This window comes from Ailuropoda melanoleuca, chromosome 14 (genome assembly GCF_002007445.2).
Source record: "Ailuropoda melanoleuca isolate Jingjing chromosome 14, ASM200744v2, whole genome shotgun sequence".
In the NCBI taxonomy this organism is placed as follows: Eukaryota; Metazoa; Chordata; class Mammalia; order Carnivora; family Ursidae; genus Ailuropoda; species Ailuropoda melanoleuca.
Window position 1 is genome coordinate 9495487 of NC_048231.1, and position 15248 is coordinate 9510734.

The 15248-nt window shown below is 45.4% G+C and overlaps 1 protein-coding gene across 1 annotated transcript; it reads left to right on the forward strand.

Annotated features, from left to right (window-relative positions):
- The first annotated feature begins 275 nt into the window (after positions 1-275).
- On the forward strand, positions 276-10058 carry RDH12 (retinol dehydrogenase 12). Its single transcript, XM_002925097.4, has 7 exons — positions 276-486; positions 1900-2018; positions 2500-2655; positions 3314-3418; positions 4468-4677; positions 5485-5674; positions 8434-10058. The coding sequence occupies exons 1-7, from the start codon at positions 419-421 to the stop codon at positions 8534-8536; spliced, it is 951 nt and encodes a 316-aa protein (XP_002925143.1). The 5' UTR covers positions 276-418; the 3' UTR covers positions 8537-10058.
- The last annotated feature ends 5190 nt before the right edge of the window (positions 10059-15248 follow it).

Genomic DNA, 15248 nt, shown 5'->3' on the forward strand with positions numbered 1-15248 from the left:
CATTGGGTTGGTTGCTAAAGTTAAAAATATTCTGTCTTGCAGGAGTGGGGATGGGGGGTGTTGGGAGAGCACATTCCCTAGATAAGAGAAATAATTGAGGGTGAAGAGTTAGCGGGTAGTTTTTCTATTTTTCCCTCATTCCCTTTGCCAGTAAGTGTGATGTTCTGCTCTTTCCACTGTCCTCTTCCCTGGGGACTACATCTCCCAGAAGGCTGTGCTCTGACAGCTCTCGGATTTAAATAGGATTCTGGGCTAAGCTTAGAGTCGGGCAGCTGCTGAGCACCCAGCAGCGAGAGGAGCTAGGGGAGGGAGAGGCAGCGCAAAGCCTCCAGGAGTTGGATTCAGACCAGGAGCTTGAACCAGGCTTGGAGTCCAAGTTGCTTTTGCTAAAGCAGCTGCAACTAAAGAAGTTGAAAAAATGCTGGCTGTCTTGGGACTGCTCACCACCTTCCTTTCTTTCCTGTACTTCACAGCTCCATCCATCAGGTTTGTCTTATTTCAGTAACTCATGGAATATTTTGCAAAGCCCTGGACTGGGAGACACGGAGCTTGTAAGTAGATGAGTTCTCAGCTGCTGAAAGAAGAGAAAGGGATAGAGGTTGAGGGAGGGAAGGTCAGGGCAGAAAAACCAGGAAGGAGGTCGTTAGGAACACCTGGTGGAAAACGGGAAGGCAGCATCTGAGGCTGGGAGAGAAAGCGCTTGTTTGAATGCTGAGGCTAGTGGACAGCTGACCCTATGAAGTCGCTTGACAGACAACCGAGGCGGGAGTGCTTGCTCTTTCACTCTATTCCCTTGGGTTTCTCTGAAGGTCCCTCGGTCCTTTCTTCCCTGCCTCTGATCAAGGTGGCCCTGCTGGGTTACTATGGGAGGTCATTGCTGAGGGACTTAATGTTAAGTACCAGGCATTTTGCAAAGGAAACAATTCTCTTACATTTGAAACTACCCTCAACTAATGATTTGGGATGGGTCTTCTGCTGTGGGATGTCTGAAGGTGTCATAGAAGTGTGTGTTCTGAGTGAAAAATTTGAAAATTGCTGACAATAAAGAAGATTAAATGAACATACCAGGAATGGAGTGTTGCCCTAGGTCCTGGCATAGAAACCTGGGTTTAAGTTCCAATTTTGCCACCATTAGCAAGTGACTTGAACTTCTTCTCCACTGTAAAATGGGGCTAATGGTGGAGTGGTCAAGAGGATTAAAATAATTTCTCTACAGAAAGCTTCTAGCCTAGTGCCTGGCACTAGATGATGCTCAGGAAATGTTAGTTCTGCCCTGCTCCCATCCTCTTTTGTGGAACTTGTCAAGTCAACTTTATGTGAGAGGATGCTCTCTGCACAGACATCTGAACAAAGTCAGTTTCTCTCTGTGCACAGATGGCTAGAATGGAATCTCTAGTAGGACGGCAGAAAACCTCTGAAGATGTCGGCTCTCTAAAACTGGAGAAGAAGCCAAAGAGCCGTATTTGTAGTGCTGTTAATCAATTACTCACTGTTGATACTTATTGAAGATTTAGGGCTCAGGACCCCTGATTCCACTAATGCTCGTCACCCAGATGTTTTGAATGCAGGTTAGAGGAGGAAGCTGACCTCTGGGAACCTCTAGATGAGAGCTAGGCATCTGTGTTATCTCACAAGGAAGGTCTCCATTGGCCCTGGCTCAAGAGCACTTATTCAGTTCGTCCAAATGATCATTTGTGGTTTCTGGGCACATGACCTTCCAACCTGAGCTGCTGAGCAGGATGCCTAGTAGGAAAACAGTGTCCCCTGAAGATTAGCTTCTTTGAGTCTCTTGATGACAACTTAAAGAAATTTCTCTTTGAGCTGGATGGATTTTATGTTGATCTCGGTCTGGAATCGGGAAGGATGGTGCATGAATGCTTTTGTTTCCCTTGCCTATAGGAAGTTCTTTGCCGGTGGGGTTTGTAGATCAAATGTGCAGCTTCCGGGGAAGGTAGTGGTGATCACTGGCGCCAACACGGGCATCGGCAAGGAGACAGCCAGAGAGCTGGCTCGCAGAGGCAAGTCCTTCCGCTCTCGTGTTCATAGGACAGTGCCTCCTGCCTTTCTCACTGGGGGTTCTGTCCACATTTCCTTGTCTTTCCTTCTGGGCTTGGAGGTTCTGGCCAGGAATTCAAGGAACCTGGAATTCAAGTCCAGCTCTGACACCAACTCACTCTGTGCTCTTAAACGAACTTTCCTCCCTTCTCCTTCCCTAGTGTATATGTCCATGTATAATATTGGTCAAATCAGTTATTCTAAAAGGAGGTACCAAGAAACATTAAATACCAGTGTGTAAAAACCAGGTTTCCAGCCTCGGGTTAAGCTGACAGCAAAGGGACTGAGCATTTCTACTTGTGAGAATCCTGAGGCGGCAACGTAGCCACTCACGGTTTAGGAATGGCTGGGCTGGAAGAATGCTCTGCCCTGTAGTTGCAAGCTTACAGCCCTCTTTTTCAGCCTTGGGTCTGAACACATTGCCCTCTCTTCGTTTTGCCCCAGGAGCCCGAGTATACATTGCCTGCAGAGATGTACTGAAGGGGGAGTCTGCAGCCAGTGAAATCCGAGCTGATACAAAGAACTCCCAGGTGCTGGTGCGGAAACTGGACCTATCTGATACCAAATCCATCCGAGCCTTTGCTGAGGGCTTTCTGGCAGGTAAGGTCCCTGTGAGTAGACAGAAAAGCAGGAAGCTGGGTATGGGAGTGGCTGCTCCACCCTGCGCCACCTGGGACCCTTACATCAGAGCCACCATGGATCCCACTGGACAGGTTCTGCCACCTGAACCAGCAGGGCAAGGAATTGGTGGTGGACGAGCTGGGCAGGATCCTTATCACCCTTTTCCTCAGCAATGGGAAAGCTGGGCTCTCTGTCTGGGCTTGCTCCTTGGCATCAAGGTGTGGCCCTGATGTCAGTCTCTTCTCTCATCCTGAGAATCAACCTTCTGGGGCCACAGGCACTAGCTGAAGTGCTGTTGCCAGAATTCTTCTGTATCTTGGAAAATGACTAGTTTCCACCAAGGCCTGTGAAATTCTTGAAGGACAGGGACCATGTCTGTCTTGTTTTATGGCTGTATGTCCAGTGCATAGCAAGTGGGCCTGGCCCAGAGTCAGTACCAAGTATACGTTTGCTGAATGAATGAATGAATGAATGAGTGGTGTCCAGGAAGATATCAGTAGCTAAATTTAGAAACCCAATGACAGTGCTTATTAAATATCACCGAGATCCGAGGGCAAGGAGAAAATACTCATGATTGCAACAGGCAGCTAGTGGGCTCCTTGCTAACTACAGGGTCTCCTTGGTTTTTGCTCTATAGAGGAAAAGCATCTCCATATTCTGATCAACAATGCAGGGGTGATGATGTGTCCATATTCTAAGACAGCTGATGGCTTTGAAAGCCACTTGGGAGTCAACCACCTAGGTAAGTTTTGTTTTTTTTAAGATTCATTTATTCATTTTAGAGAGAGAGGTAGGGAGTGCAAGTGGGAGGAGGGTCAGAGGGAGAAAGAGAATCTCCAGGAGACTCCCCACTGAGTGCAGAGCCTGATGCAGGGCTTGATCTCAGGACCCCAAGGCTGTGACCTGAGCCAAAATCATGAGTTGGCTGCTTAACCAATGAGCCACCCAGGTGCCCAGATAAGTATTTGCAAGTGATTGCAAAGCAAGACAAACCCCATCTTGTTTTCTGTATGGAGATGACCCTATATGAGTGCTGAGAATCTTTAGTGGTCCTCATAGACCCCAGGATTCCAATAGACTGGACATAGTGGTTTTTTGCTATTTTGCCACTGACCAGTACAGAAAAGTGAGCTCCTCCTACCTGTACCATTAAGAAACCCCAGAACTTGGGAGATACCAGGAAGAAGAATGCCATTCTCAGATGGGGCTGTGGTAGTACAAGGCTTGCCAAGCAGGTTCAGGCAGGGTGGGTGCAGTAGTCTGTGTTTGGCTGGAGAGGGTCACATCTGTAACTGAGGGCCAAGCAAGTCAAGGGTCAGACTATGGAGGAGGCAGACCTTGAGGACCTAAGGTATGAATGAGGCTGGGGTTCAGAATTCAAGGTGATGGCTCTAGTGAGGAGATCATGGAACATGTTCTCTGGTCCTAGGCAAATTATTTTCCCTGACTATTCCATCTTTCCTTCTGTACATGAATGTACCTGGACCATCAGTTGTATAATCATGGCCAAAGGGTGGTCATAAGCCAGCAGGTGGCATTTCTCCTGACTGGGAAGAGGGACAAATAAATACAGATTAAGTCTATTGTCTTACCTGTAGTCGAGCTCTGGGCCTTGCCTTGAGGAATACACTAGCTCAGATGACCGATCATTTGCACTGAGTTATCACAGTATCAAAATTTGTTCATACCCAGAAGATAGTGAGCTAATGCTGAAATCCTACCATTGGCTTCACCCCCTGAGCCTGGGCTACCACTCCACTCTTCAATCTCCCTTTCTGGCTCTCCTCGCAGGCCACTTTCTTCTCACCCACTTGCTCCTGGAGCGGCTGAAGGAGTCCACCCCTGCACGGGTGGTAAACCTGTCATCGGTGGTTCACCATGCTGGCAAGATTCACTTCCATGACCTCCAGAGTGAGAAGTACTACAGCCGAAGTTTGGCTTATTGCCACAGCAAGCTGGCCAATGTGCTTTTTACTCGTGAGCTGGCTAAGAGGCTCCAAGGTATGTCTAGAGAAAGGGACAGGGCTAAGATAGAAAAAGCAAGGTCTTCTGTTTAGTTTAGAGGTTCACAGAAACTTCTGAAATCAAGATGTCAACCATGCACCTGTCAGTGGTAGCTTTATACACGAAGGAGAATGAGATTATAAACAGACTAAAAACAATTCTTGTCCTCTCGAAGCTTAAAATGGAACAGGGGTTAGGAATCTATAAAATTACCTTACATTTATTTTTTTATTATTATTATTTTTTAAAGTAATTTTTACTTTGTTATATTAGTCACCATACAGTACATCCCCAGTTTTTTTTTTTTTTATTATTATTCGACAGAGATAGAGACAGCCAGCGAGAGACGGAACACAAGCAGGGGTAGTGGGAGAGGAAGAAGCAGGCTCATAGCGGAGGAGCCTGATGTGGGGCTCGATCCCATAACGCCGGAATCACGCCCTGAGCCGAAGGCAGACGCTTAACGACTGTGCTACCCAGGCGCCCCCTCTCCTCCTTCTACTACTACTACTACATGTGGTTGTTTCTATTATTAATACTTAGGCCACAGAGGAAAGGTGACGTTGAAATAGAAGGACCTTTGGTCAAGCATTCCTTGTGAAGCACAGAAGGCTGAGAAGGCTATAGATCTTCTTGGGAGAGATCAGTTAATTATTCTCAGATTCTACCTGGCTAGGAGAGGCACCTTCCGAACCTGGGGTTTCATTCTCAGAGTCTCTGCTCATTTGTGCATTTCGCTGCAGGAGGTGAGCTGTTTCCTTGGGCTTGGATGTGCCCCCAGACTAACTGCTTCCTTTGCCCTAGGCACGGGCGTCACCACCTATGCTGTGCACCCAGGCATCGTCAGCTCTGAGCTCGTCCGACACTCCTTCCTGCTGTGCCTACTCTGGAGGATCTTCTCCCCCTTCATCAAGTCGGCTTGGGAGGGCGCGCAGACCAGCCTGCACTGTGCTCTGGCTGAGGGCCTTGAGCCGCTGAGTGGCAAGTACTTCAGGTGCGTGGAGGCGGTCCTGGTTTTCTCCATCCCCTGGGGATGTGGTGAGGCACAGGGCTTCCTGGTCTCTGCACCCCACCCTAGCGGCCAAGTTGGTGCCCGATCATGGAACCCAGGTTTGGGTTGGGCCTGCAAACCAAGTGCTGTTACTTTTCCAAGGGAGCTTACATCAGAAACTCTGCAGCTGTCGCTTTTATGTTTCTGTTTTGTATCTGTGCGCCACATTTTCAGGTAAGCTTTGTAGCTTTCTGAGAGCTGTTAGAAAGGACTGTCCCTGTTGGTGATGCGTTGGAAAGAACATTAACAGGCCCTCTGGATCCTTTCTCTCCTCCTTGAAGCTTTTGACTGACTCCTTTCATGAATTCTTTAATACCACTTACCACAAAGCACTGGGGCAAAGTCACCTCTCTCCACAGTGAACTGTCTCCCAGTGGTGCCAAGATTGGCACCATCAGTTGGAATGCAGAAACAGACATTTCACTGTTGAATCTCGCCACAGACACAATGGGCAAGCAGAGGTTGGGAATAAAAGGAAGCGCAAGATTAAAGCTCCTTCCCATTCCATGACTTGATCCATCCCAATCTGTTATTCTGTCCCATTTGTTCAGTGTTGTTCACTGGCACACCATTTATTTATTTATTTATTTATTTAAGATTTTTATTTATTTGATAGAGAGCGAGCACATGCACAAGTGAAGGGAGGGGCAGAAGGAGAGAGCGTGGCAGACTCCTTGCTGAGCAGGGATCCTGACCACCTGGGGCTCCATCCCAGGACGCTGGGATCATGACCTGAGCCGCTTCACCAACTGAGCCACCTAGGTGCCCCTGGTGCACCGTTTATTAAGTGAAGCATTGGCAACAACCTCAGTGTCCAACAATCGAAGAATGGATGGGGGCTCCCGGGTAGCTCAGCTGGTGAAGCATCTGCCTTCGGCTCAGGTCATGAGCCTGCATCAGGCTCCCTGCACAGCGGAGAGCCTGCTTCTCCCTCTGCCCCTCACCACACTCATGCTCTCTCTCTCTCTCTCTCAAATAAATAAAATCTTTAAAAAAACATAGAAGAATGGGTAAATAATAATAGCTAACGTCGCTTGAGCTCTCGAAAGTGTGTGGTACTCTTCTAAATATTTTTACATTCATATTATCATCACAACTCTAGGAGGTAGATGATAATATTATCCACATTTTACAGACAAGGAAACTGAGGCACAGAATAATCAAGTCTTGCTTAAGGTCACATAACTTGTAAGTAGTAGAGCTGGGATTTAAACCCAGGCAGTCTGGCTGCAGAGCTGTGCTGTTCAGAGTCGTGGCCACTAGCCATGTGTGGCTATTAGCTCCTGAAATAGGGTGCGTTCAAACTGAGGTGTGCTGGAAGTGTAAAATGTACACCACATTTTGAAGACCTAGTATGAAAACAGAAATTTAAAGTATTTCATATAATTTTTTATATTGATTACATGCTGAAATTATTTGGCTATGTTGAGTTAAATAAAATATATTAATAAAATTCATTTCACCCATTTACTTTTCCTCTTTAAAATATACTTTAAAAATTTTACTAGAAAATTTAAAATTATGCATGTGGGTCACATCACATTTCTCTTAGACAATGCCACCCTGAAATCTGGGTGTTTGACAACACTGCCATAAGTATATGATAAAATATTATGCAGTCGCTAAAATATTTCCAAATAATATTCAATTAATGGGAAAATGTTGGCAATATAATATTGTGAGGAAAAACTGCAATATAGAACTATGTAAGTATTCATTGTAAATACATAGGGACAGTCTGGAAGGATATACAGCAAACCCTAAGTAGTAGTTACTTCCAGGGAGTTTGAGAAAGAGGCAAGGGAGCATGAAGGAGGATTTTAACCTTTTAATCCAGGTATTTCCTCATTAAAATTTTTTTAAAGATCACACATGTCTTATCAATTGTATAATTAAAATATACATTCTTAACAAGAGAAACATATCCTCCCCCATCCTAGATACAATATGATCCCAGTTCTGTGTAAAAGGAAGAGAGAAAGTCTATATTCATACACAAAGCAAATGAGAGTGTAAGAAAAAGTAAGTAAGCTTTTCTTCCCTATCAGCACTGCATTTTCCAAGTGTGTACAGAACTTTTATAATTAAAAAAATACTACTTAAGGAAAAACACCTTGAGCACTGTGTTCTGCCCCCACCTCCTCATCCATCTGGCCCCCTCCTCCATCCCCTGCTCCCTCCAAAACAAAAGAAGACAGGGTGCTTAGGCGGGGGTTCATGGGGCACAGGTGGGTGTGCAGATAGAATTCAAGGGGTCTGTGAAGTTGGTTGGGAAGGTTATTGCATCTTCAATTTCAATAATCTCCACCTGAAATTTAACATTTCCTTTGATGACAAATATAGGCCATAAACCGCAGGAGTAGCAGTGATACTTCACCAACGAAACTAAGTATTTTCATGGCACATGGCAGTTGGTGCAGATGTCTCACAGTGTCACTTCTGCTCACCATTACTGCAAAGGGCGGTGGCTGTTAAACCCAGCACAAGCTCTTGTTATAGAATATATTAACAAGGAAGCCTCTGCATTACTCTATCCTGCACCTGTTTTTCAAATATTTTAAAACTGCATTTCAATACAATTAGTTCCTTTTCATCCAATATATCTTACACATTTGGAAACATATTCTGAGAAAGAGGCCACCAACTTTTCCAGACTGTTGTTTTCCACTCCTGGATGTTTACGCTCTTTCTCTGCCCTCCAGTGACTGCAAGAAGGCCTGGGTGTCTCCAAAATCTCGAGATAACAAAACGGCAGAGCGCTTGTGGAATGTCAGCTGTGAGCTTCTAGGAATCCAGTGGCAGTAGAGCTGGTGGAAGAGCCACAGCCTTATTGGGCTTAGGGCATGCCTTACTGAAAGGAGACCAAGGAGAAGGCCACCTCAGAAGGACCATCCTCCTGGCTTGCTGCTGTTGAGAATCCTGCCCTGCTCTGATTCTCCTGACTCTTCTGGAAAACTTTGCATACCCAACTCTCTTGTGAGGCTGGTTCATGGCACAAGATGTTCATACCTATGGAGCATTCTTCTCCAAGACTTGCAGAGTCAGCTGCCCTCCCTGGGCAGGAGGGCTGGGCAGATTGCCAGGCTGGGCACAGGGATGGCTGAAAAGCCTAAGAAATTAGGTCAGTTTCCTCACCAATACCAGAAACGCCAGCCAGCATGCCCAGCTAAATGACAGGAGTGTCAGCGGGCCATACTATATCTCCAGGGACTATAGACCCAAACTCTGGCCTGATCTCTTTCCTCTTTGAGATAACTAGTCACAACTCTGGAGGCTAGACCAACTCTGGCAAATCTTGGCTTATCCTTGACCAACTTTGGTTTCTTTCTCTGAGCATCCTGGAGCCACTGTATGAAGCAGGACCTTCCCATTTCCACTTTCTGGTTCTTTTTAAGAAGTTGAAAAAATTTTTTTCTGGCTTTATTGAGATATAACTAACATAATATTGATTAAATTTGGGGCTTCTCATTTTCAATCACATAGATGGTTTCTTTCTACAAAGTTCTCTTTACCTAAAATTTTAGAGAAAATAAAGACTGTGCATTCATCTTATTGCCTTATTTATTTTGTCAGGGTAGCCAGGGAGAAATGGAACAAAGTGGGGAAGCCAGCCTTCTAGTTTAGTGAGCAGTATCTCACCCTACCCACCCACCTATAACCTTCTTACAATATTGCATGTAGGTGAAAAGTAAGATGGTTAAGTTGGGTATTTTCTCTAGTTTCTTCCAGCTCTCCCATTTTATCATCAAAGATGTAACGGGGGGGACTTAAACAGATGCTGATCTCCACTATAGATTAAGGCCAGAGGTAATATAGGACTTCATTTGATACATAGATGCAGAAAAACCAGCCCTGATAAACCCTCAACCTAAAATTGCGGCTCTTCTCTCTCCTGGCCTCCCTTCCTCTCCTATGCTTGCCTCTGCCACCTGCTTCTTGCCTCAAGGGCTCAAGTTCACGAAGAAGAGGCAGGTGCACATGTGCCTGATCTTTCCCCTGACTGACAAAAAAGTCGTGTTTTTGGTTCTAGTTCTAAACCATTCCAAGGGCCTCTGGGAACAAAAATGCCCTTTCCTTCCATAGCAAGGAGACTTTTCAATAAAACCTTTTTATTACATAGATTTTCAAATAGATCAAGGCATAACAAGTAGTATCATGAATCCCCATGTACCTACCCATCATCCAGCTTCAACATGGTTAATGTTTTGTCAATCTTGTTTTGTCTATTTCCCCATGACGTTTTTTTCTGGGGGTGAGGTGGGATATTCTCAAGCACATTCCAGACATTGTACATTCACCCATAAATACTTTAATGTGAGTATCTAAATAAGAACTTTTGTTTTTTTTACACAACGACAGTGCTGTTGTCACTCCTGAGAATATTAATAATTCTTGAATATAAGTTAATTCTTGGAGTTCAAGTTTCCCTTGTTGTCTCACAGATGTCTTTTTACTGTTAGTTTGTACAAATCAGGGAAAAAGAAACGGTCCCGAAAAAAGATGAAACTTTTCTTTCCTGAAGCCCCAGCATATCTCCTTGTGCCTCATTGGCCTGAATGGTTAATTGGCTTAAGTCAATCATTATCCATGCCTGAGCTGGGGGCCATCCCACCCACCCCACCCAGTGGGGAAGAATAGGAGCTAACATAAAGCACTTAACATTAATTAGGATTAGCTACCCTCACATGAACTCTCTGGGGTAGGTACTAGTTTTATCTCCATTTAACTGATGAGGCCGGGCAAGTGAAGTACTTGCCTTTGTTCAGACAGCTGGTAAGTGGTGGAATGGACCCAGGTAGTCTGACTCCAGAATCCACTCTCTTAATTGCTATGCTCTATTGCTTACCACGGTGGAGGAAGCAACACATTCCCTCAAGGAAAAACCCAGGAACATGAATGGGCAAAGGGGCAGGTCGGGGGGGCGGGTAATGGGGAAGCAGCCAATATATATTTACTACTGGGACTTACAATCTGTGCCTCACAGGCTGTTGGATCCAATGAAAAGCCTGGAGAAGAATAAAGGGGGAAAAAAGAGATGAAAAAACAAAATGGGCAAAGACCATGCAAGGGTGGGAGGTAGGGCTGGTGAAGTGTACGCAGGCACGGATGATCCGGGATGTGTCCTCTGGGCAGGAGGGACAAGCATAAATCAAAAACCAGGAATGGGGGCTGTGGAAGGCAAGCATGCAGAGCTCCTCTTTGCCCAGCAAGGAGGACAAGCAGATCATGGGTGTGAGAACGAGGACTCACACCTGTGTGCTTGTTTAAGCGTTAATAAGCAGTGGCACATTGAGGCAAGAGGGGCGGGCTTGGGGTGGGGATGTTCATGTGTGTCAGAGGGGGCTGGCAGTAGGCAGAAGAAACAAAGCCACGTATGGACTGCAAGGAAGTGGCTCCAGCTGCCACATCCAGACAACACTGGGGTTGGGACTGGTGGTGTACGGCTCTTGAGTAAACCCGCTCCTAAGGCTGGGTTCCTCCAATGTCACACATTCAAATATAGTCATTTTTATTAAATACATGTCTTCTATGGAACATCTTTTTTCACAGAGAACACAATGCTAACACATTCAAAAGATTGTTCCTTAAAATATATAGAATCCTTACATTATGTGTGTTTAGAAATCTTTGGGCTATTACATTTTATAAACTTCCCATGTTTGCCAGGTTACTTGCTAGCATGATTGGCTTAATGAAAGTCATCCCATTCTTGATTTTCGTCAAGTATCTGAAATCTAAAAAAACCTCTTTGTATGTTTTCTAAGATACTCAGGGGCCATGCGGCTAATTGCTAGGGGGCAAGGGGCTTTTAGACTCAATCTGGAGTACAGGGGTTGGGAATAGTGAGGGAGCAGAGCCTAGACCTCAGGGCCAAGATGGCAGCTTGAAAGTAAGATCCTCAGGGTCTAATGCTAGGAGGAGCCCAGATGAGCTGGCGAGACAGATGAAGGCAATTTGCATGAGAATCTGGTACCCAAGAGACTTTGCTCTCCCTAGTCTAATGGCCTTAGGAACTTTGGGGGCTGAGGGCTAATCTTAAGGTCATGGTGTTTGGTGGAGAAATCCTTCCTCTTGAGCTTTGGAGTGGGGATGGGGCCATTCCCTGCATCACCTAACCCTGGTCTCTGGAGAACATAGAAATTGCTCCAAGCAACTTCCCTAATCATAACTTCCCTGCGACAGATCCCTTCCTTCCTAAAGAATGACTCTACTTGAAATGTGCATTATTTCCTGCCATCCTTGGCAGGTGGCACAGTTCAGCCAGCTCAAAGTGGCACAGGGCTGGGGGTGGTTACACCTCACCACAATGCTATACTGCCTTTCACCTAAACAAGCCTGTGAAATGTTATTTGGCCAGGGAATGAATATATATATATATATGTGTATATATATATATATATATTTAATTTTTATTTATATTTTTGAGAGAGAGAGAGCATGCGCAAGCATGGTGGGGGGGCTGTGGGGGAGGAACAGAGGGAAAAGCAGACTCGACAAGGAGGGCTCCATTCCAGGACCCAGAGATCACAATGTGAGCCAAAGGCAGATGCTTAACCAACTGAGCCACTCAGGTTCCCCTGGCCAGGGAATATATTTTAAATCTGAGCTTTCCTATCCTATTTTAAATTGTTGGATGCATTTGTACCTGACAGGAGTGACACCAAATATCTGAGTGCTGAGCAGCAAAGAATACTAAAAATGAGAAAAAAAATTAGGTGTGGGTATTGACTTACATGTTGTTGGTATTTTCATAATATAAAACAATAGTTGTTCCCCTGTTGAGATCCAGACTCTATCATTTCTTGTGGCACTTCCATGAGACACAGTCTCCATCAGCACCACTCCTCTGGAACTGCCCTGTGCTCGGGCTTCATCTTGCCCCTGTATAACTTCCTGTTCAACACCAAAAGTGTTGTCTAGTCTTCCTGGCTGGAATAAATGCCAGCCCTCTCTTGTCATGTTTCCAGAAGAGGCTCGTCCCAAGTTAACAACCAAGGAAAGGAAAGGCCTTGGCCCAGCACAAGCAACATTAGGAATCTGGTGACCCAGTTACCATTCGACCTCTGCTTCTTATTAAATTCTCCCATGACCACAGAGGTCATTTTTCTTCCCGTCTGCTCCTGCCATGGATATGGCTTCCTGCCTGGCAGAGTGCCCCTCAGGATACGGGAGACAAGCTCCTGATGAGAAAGACTCAGGGATGACAGTTGTCCCAGACTTCTCTGCTCCTAGGTGCCTTTCTAGCTGCCTCAGGCCCACTGCCTTCATGATTCTTGGCTTCTGTTATGCTCTGAAATCCTTACCTAGCCTAGCCCAGGTGAGGAAAATTTTCCCCTTTGACTCAACTGAAACTGGCCTAAATTTCTTAAAAATAAAACTTGTCTGGGTGGCTCAGTCGGTTGCTCAGTTAAGCATCTGACTCTTGGTTTTGGCTCCGGTTGTGATATTGGGGTCCTGAGATTGAGCACGGCGTTGGGCTCTGTGCTCCGTGTGGAGTCTACTTGTCCCTCTCTCTCTGCTCCTTCCCCTGCTCTCTCTCTCTGGAATAAATAAATAAAATCTTTTAAAAAATTCTAAAAAATAAAACTTGTCTGGGAAACTAAAGGAAACCAAAGATACATAAAAAAGTCAAGAAGCAAACAGTTCCAGAGCACAGATTACCTCAGCGAAGACTAGCTGTCGCAGATGACCTTGACTGGCACCTAGCTGTTGTCCAACTCAGCTCTGTAGTCAGTGTTGCCATGTGTCCAAGCCTTGGAAGACCCACCACATGTATTTGGCCTCTTTTAGTTAAAAGATAGACACCCATTTGAGCAAGCTTAAGCCAATTAACAGAATATTTTGCTCATAAATTCAAGGAAAGGTTGGATATGAAAAGTGGGAAAGGGCAGGGATGTCGCTCAGAAATAACAAGAGATCAGGCATCAAGCATCACCCTACCCTTCTCTCTACAATATTTCCTTTTCTCTGGATGTGGGCTTCACTTCAGAGTAAGTGGCAAGAAACTTGACGTGGAAAACTGTTGAGCTCCACACCTTGTTCTACCATTGAAGAGGCACTGCAGAATTTCCTATTTTTAGTATTTAAAGAAGCTCATGGGGCACCTGAGTGGCTCAGTGGGTTAAGCATGTGCCTTCAGCTCAGGTCATGAGCTCAGGATCTTGGGATTGAGCCCTGACTCAGGCTCCCGGCTCAGCGGCAAGTCTGTTTCTCCCTCTGCCTCAGCCCCTCCCTCCTGCTTGTGCTATCTCTCTTTCTCTCTCTCGCTAATAATACATAAAATCTTTAAAAAAAAAAGCATTCAGCTGTGGTAAGGGGGAAGGGTTGTGTGAGGATGGGACTGCTATAGAGGTAGCATTTCAAATCAATGAGAAAAACATGGACTATCCAATAAGATTGTTAGACAAATAGCTATCCAAGTGAAAAATAAGGTTAGATTCCTGATTTCACACCACTCAAAACAACATGTAATAGATGGATTAAGAAGCAAAAAAAAAAAAGTACAAGCCTTAGAAGAAAATGTAGGAGATTATCTTGAAGCCCTTAGAATAGGGAAGGCCTTTTTAAGACATGAAGAGCAAAAAGCATATGGGAATGTTGGGATACATCTAAAAAACACACCAGAGATAAATTTAAAAGTCAAGTGATATTGGTGAACATACATGTAGTTCAGGCCAGGTGTCCCAGGAAATAGCACACAGGGAGCTTGCTGGGAATACTCTTAGGATCGATAACTAATGGGGGAGTGATGGGAGTATGGTTGGGCAGTGGGCGAAGTGGAGCGGTGATGCAGTCAAAGGCTTCGATAATCCTGAACCCACAGGGAGCTCTGCAACAAAGTTGTCCTGGTTTGAGGAAAGAAGGGTGGTCTTTATAGACTCACAATGCCCAGTCACTGGATGTGGGCAACTTCCAGGGAGACAGGGAGGGGGTATGACCTGGACATGGTGGCTCTTTTTGATGAGGGCAAGTTCTAGAGAGAGACTCAGCTGAGAGCTGCAGCTGCCAACACTCCCAGAATCTGGGGTATAGGTGTTTCATTTTCCAAGTGGGGAATCTGATTGGCATGCCATGCCATCTGCTGCAGTGATAGATGTATGTCAGACAAAGAAGGAGTAGCCATATTATATAAAGAACTTTTACTTTAAAAATTTTTTTTTAAGAGAGAGAGAAGGAGGGGAGGGGCAAAGGGAGAAGGAGAGACAGACTCTTAAGCAGACTCCATGCCTAGCATGGAGCCCAAGGCAGGGCCCCATCTCACAACCCTGAGATCATGACCCAAGCTGAAATCAAGAGTTTGATGCTTAACTGACTGGCACCCCTAGAACTTTTAGTTCTTAATAAGAATAAGACATGGGCGCCTGGGTGGCTCAGTTAGTTAAGCATCTGCCTTCAGCTCAGGTTATGATCCCAGGGTCCTGGGATCAAATACCGCATCGGGCTCCCTGCTTTGTGAGGAGCCTGCCACTCCCCCTGCTTGTGTTTGATCTCTCTCTGTCAAATAAATAAATAAAAT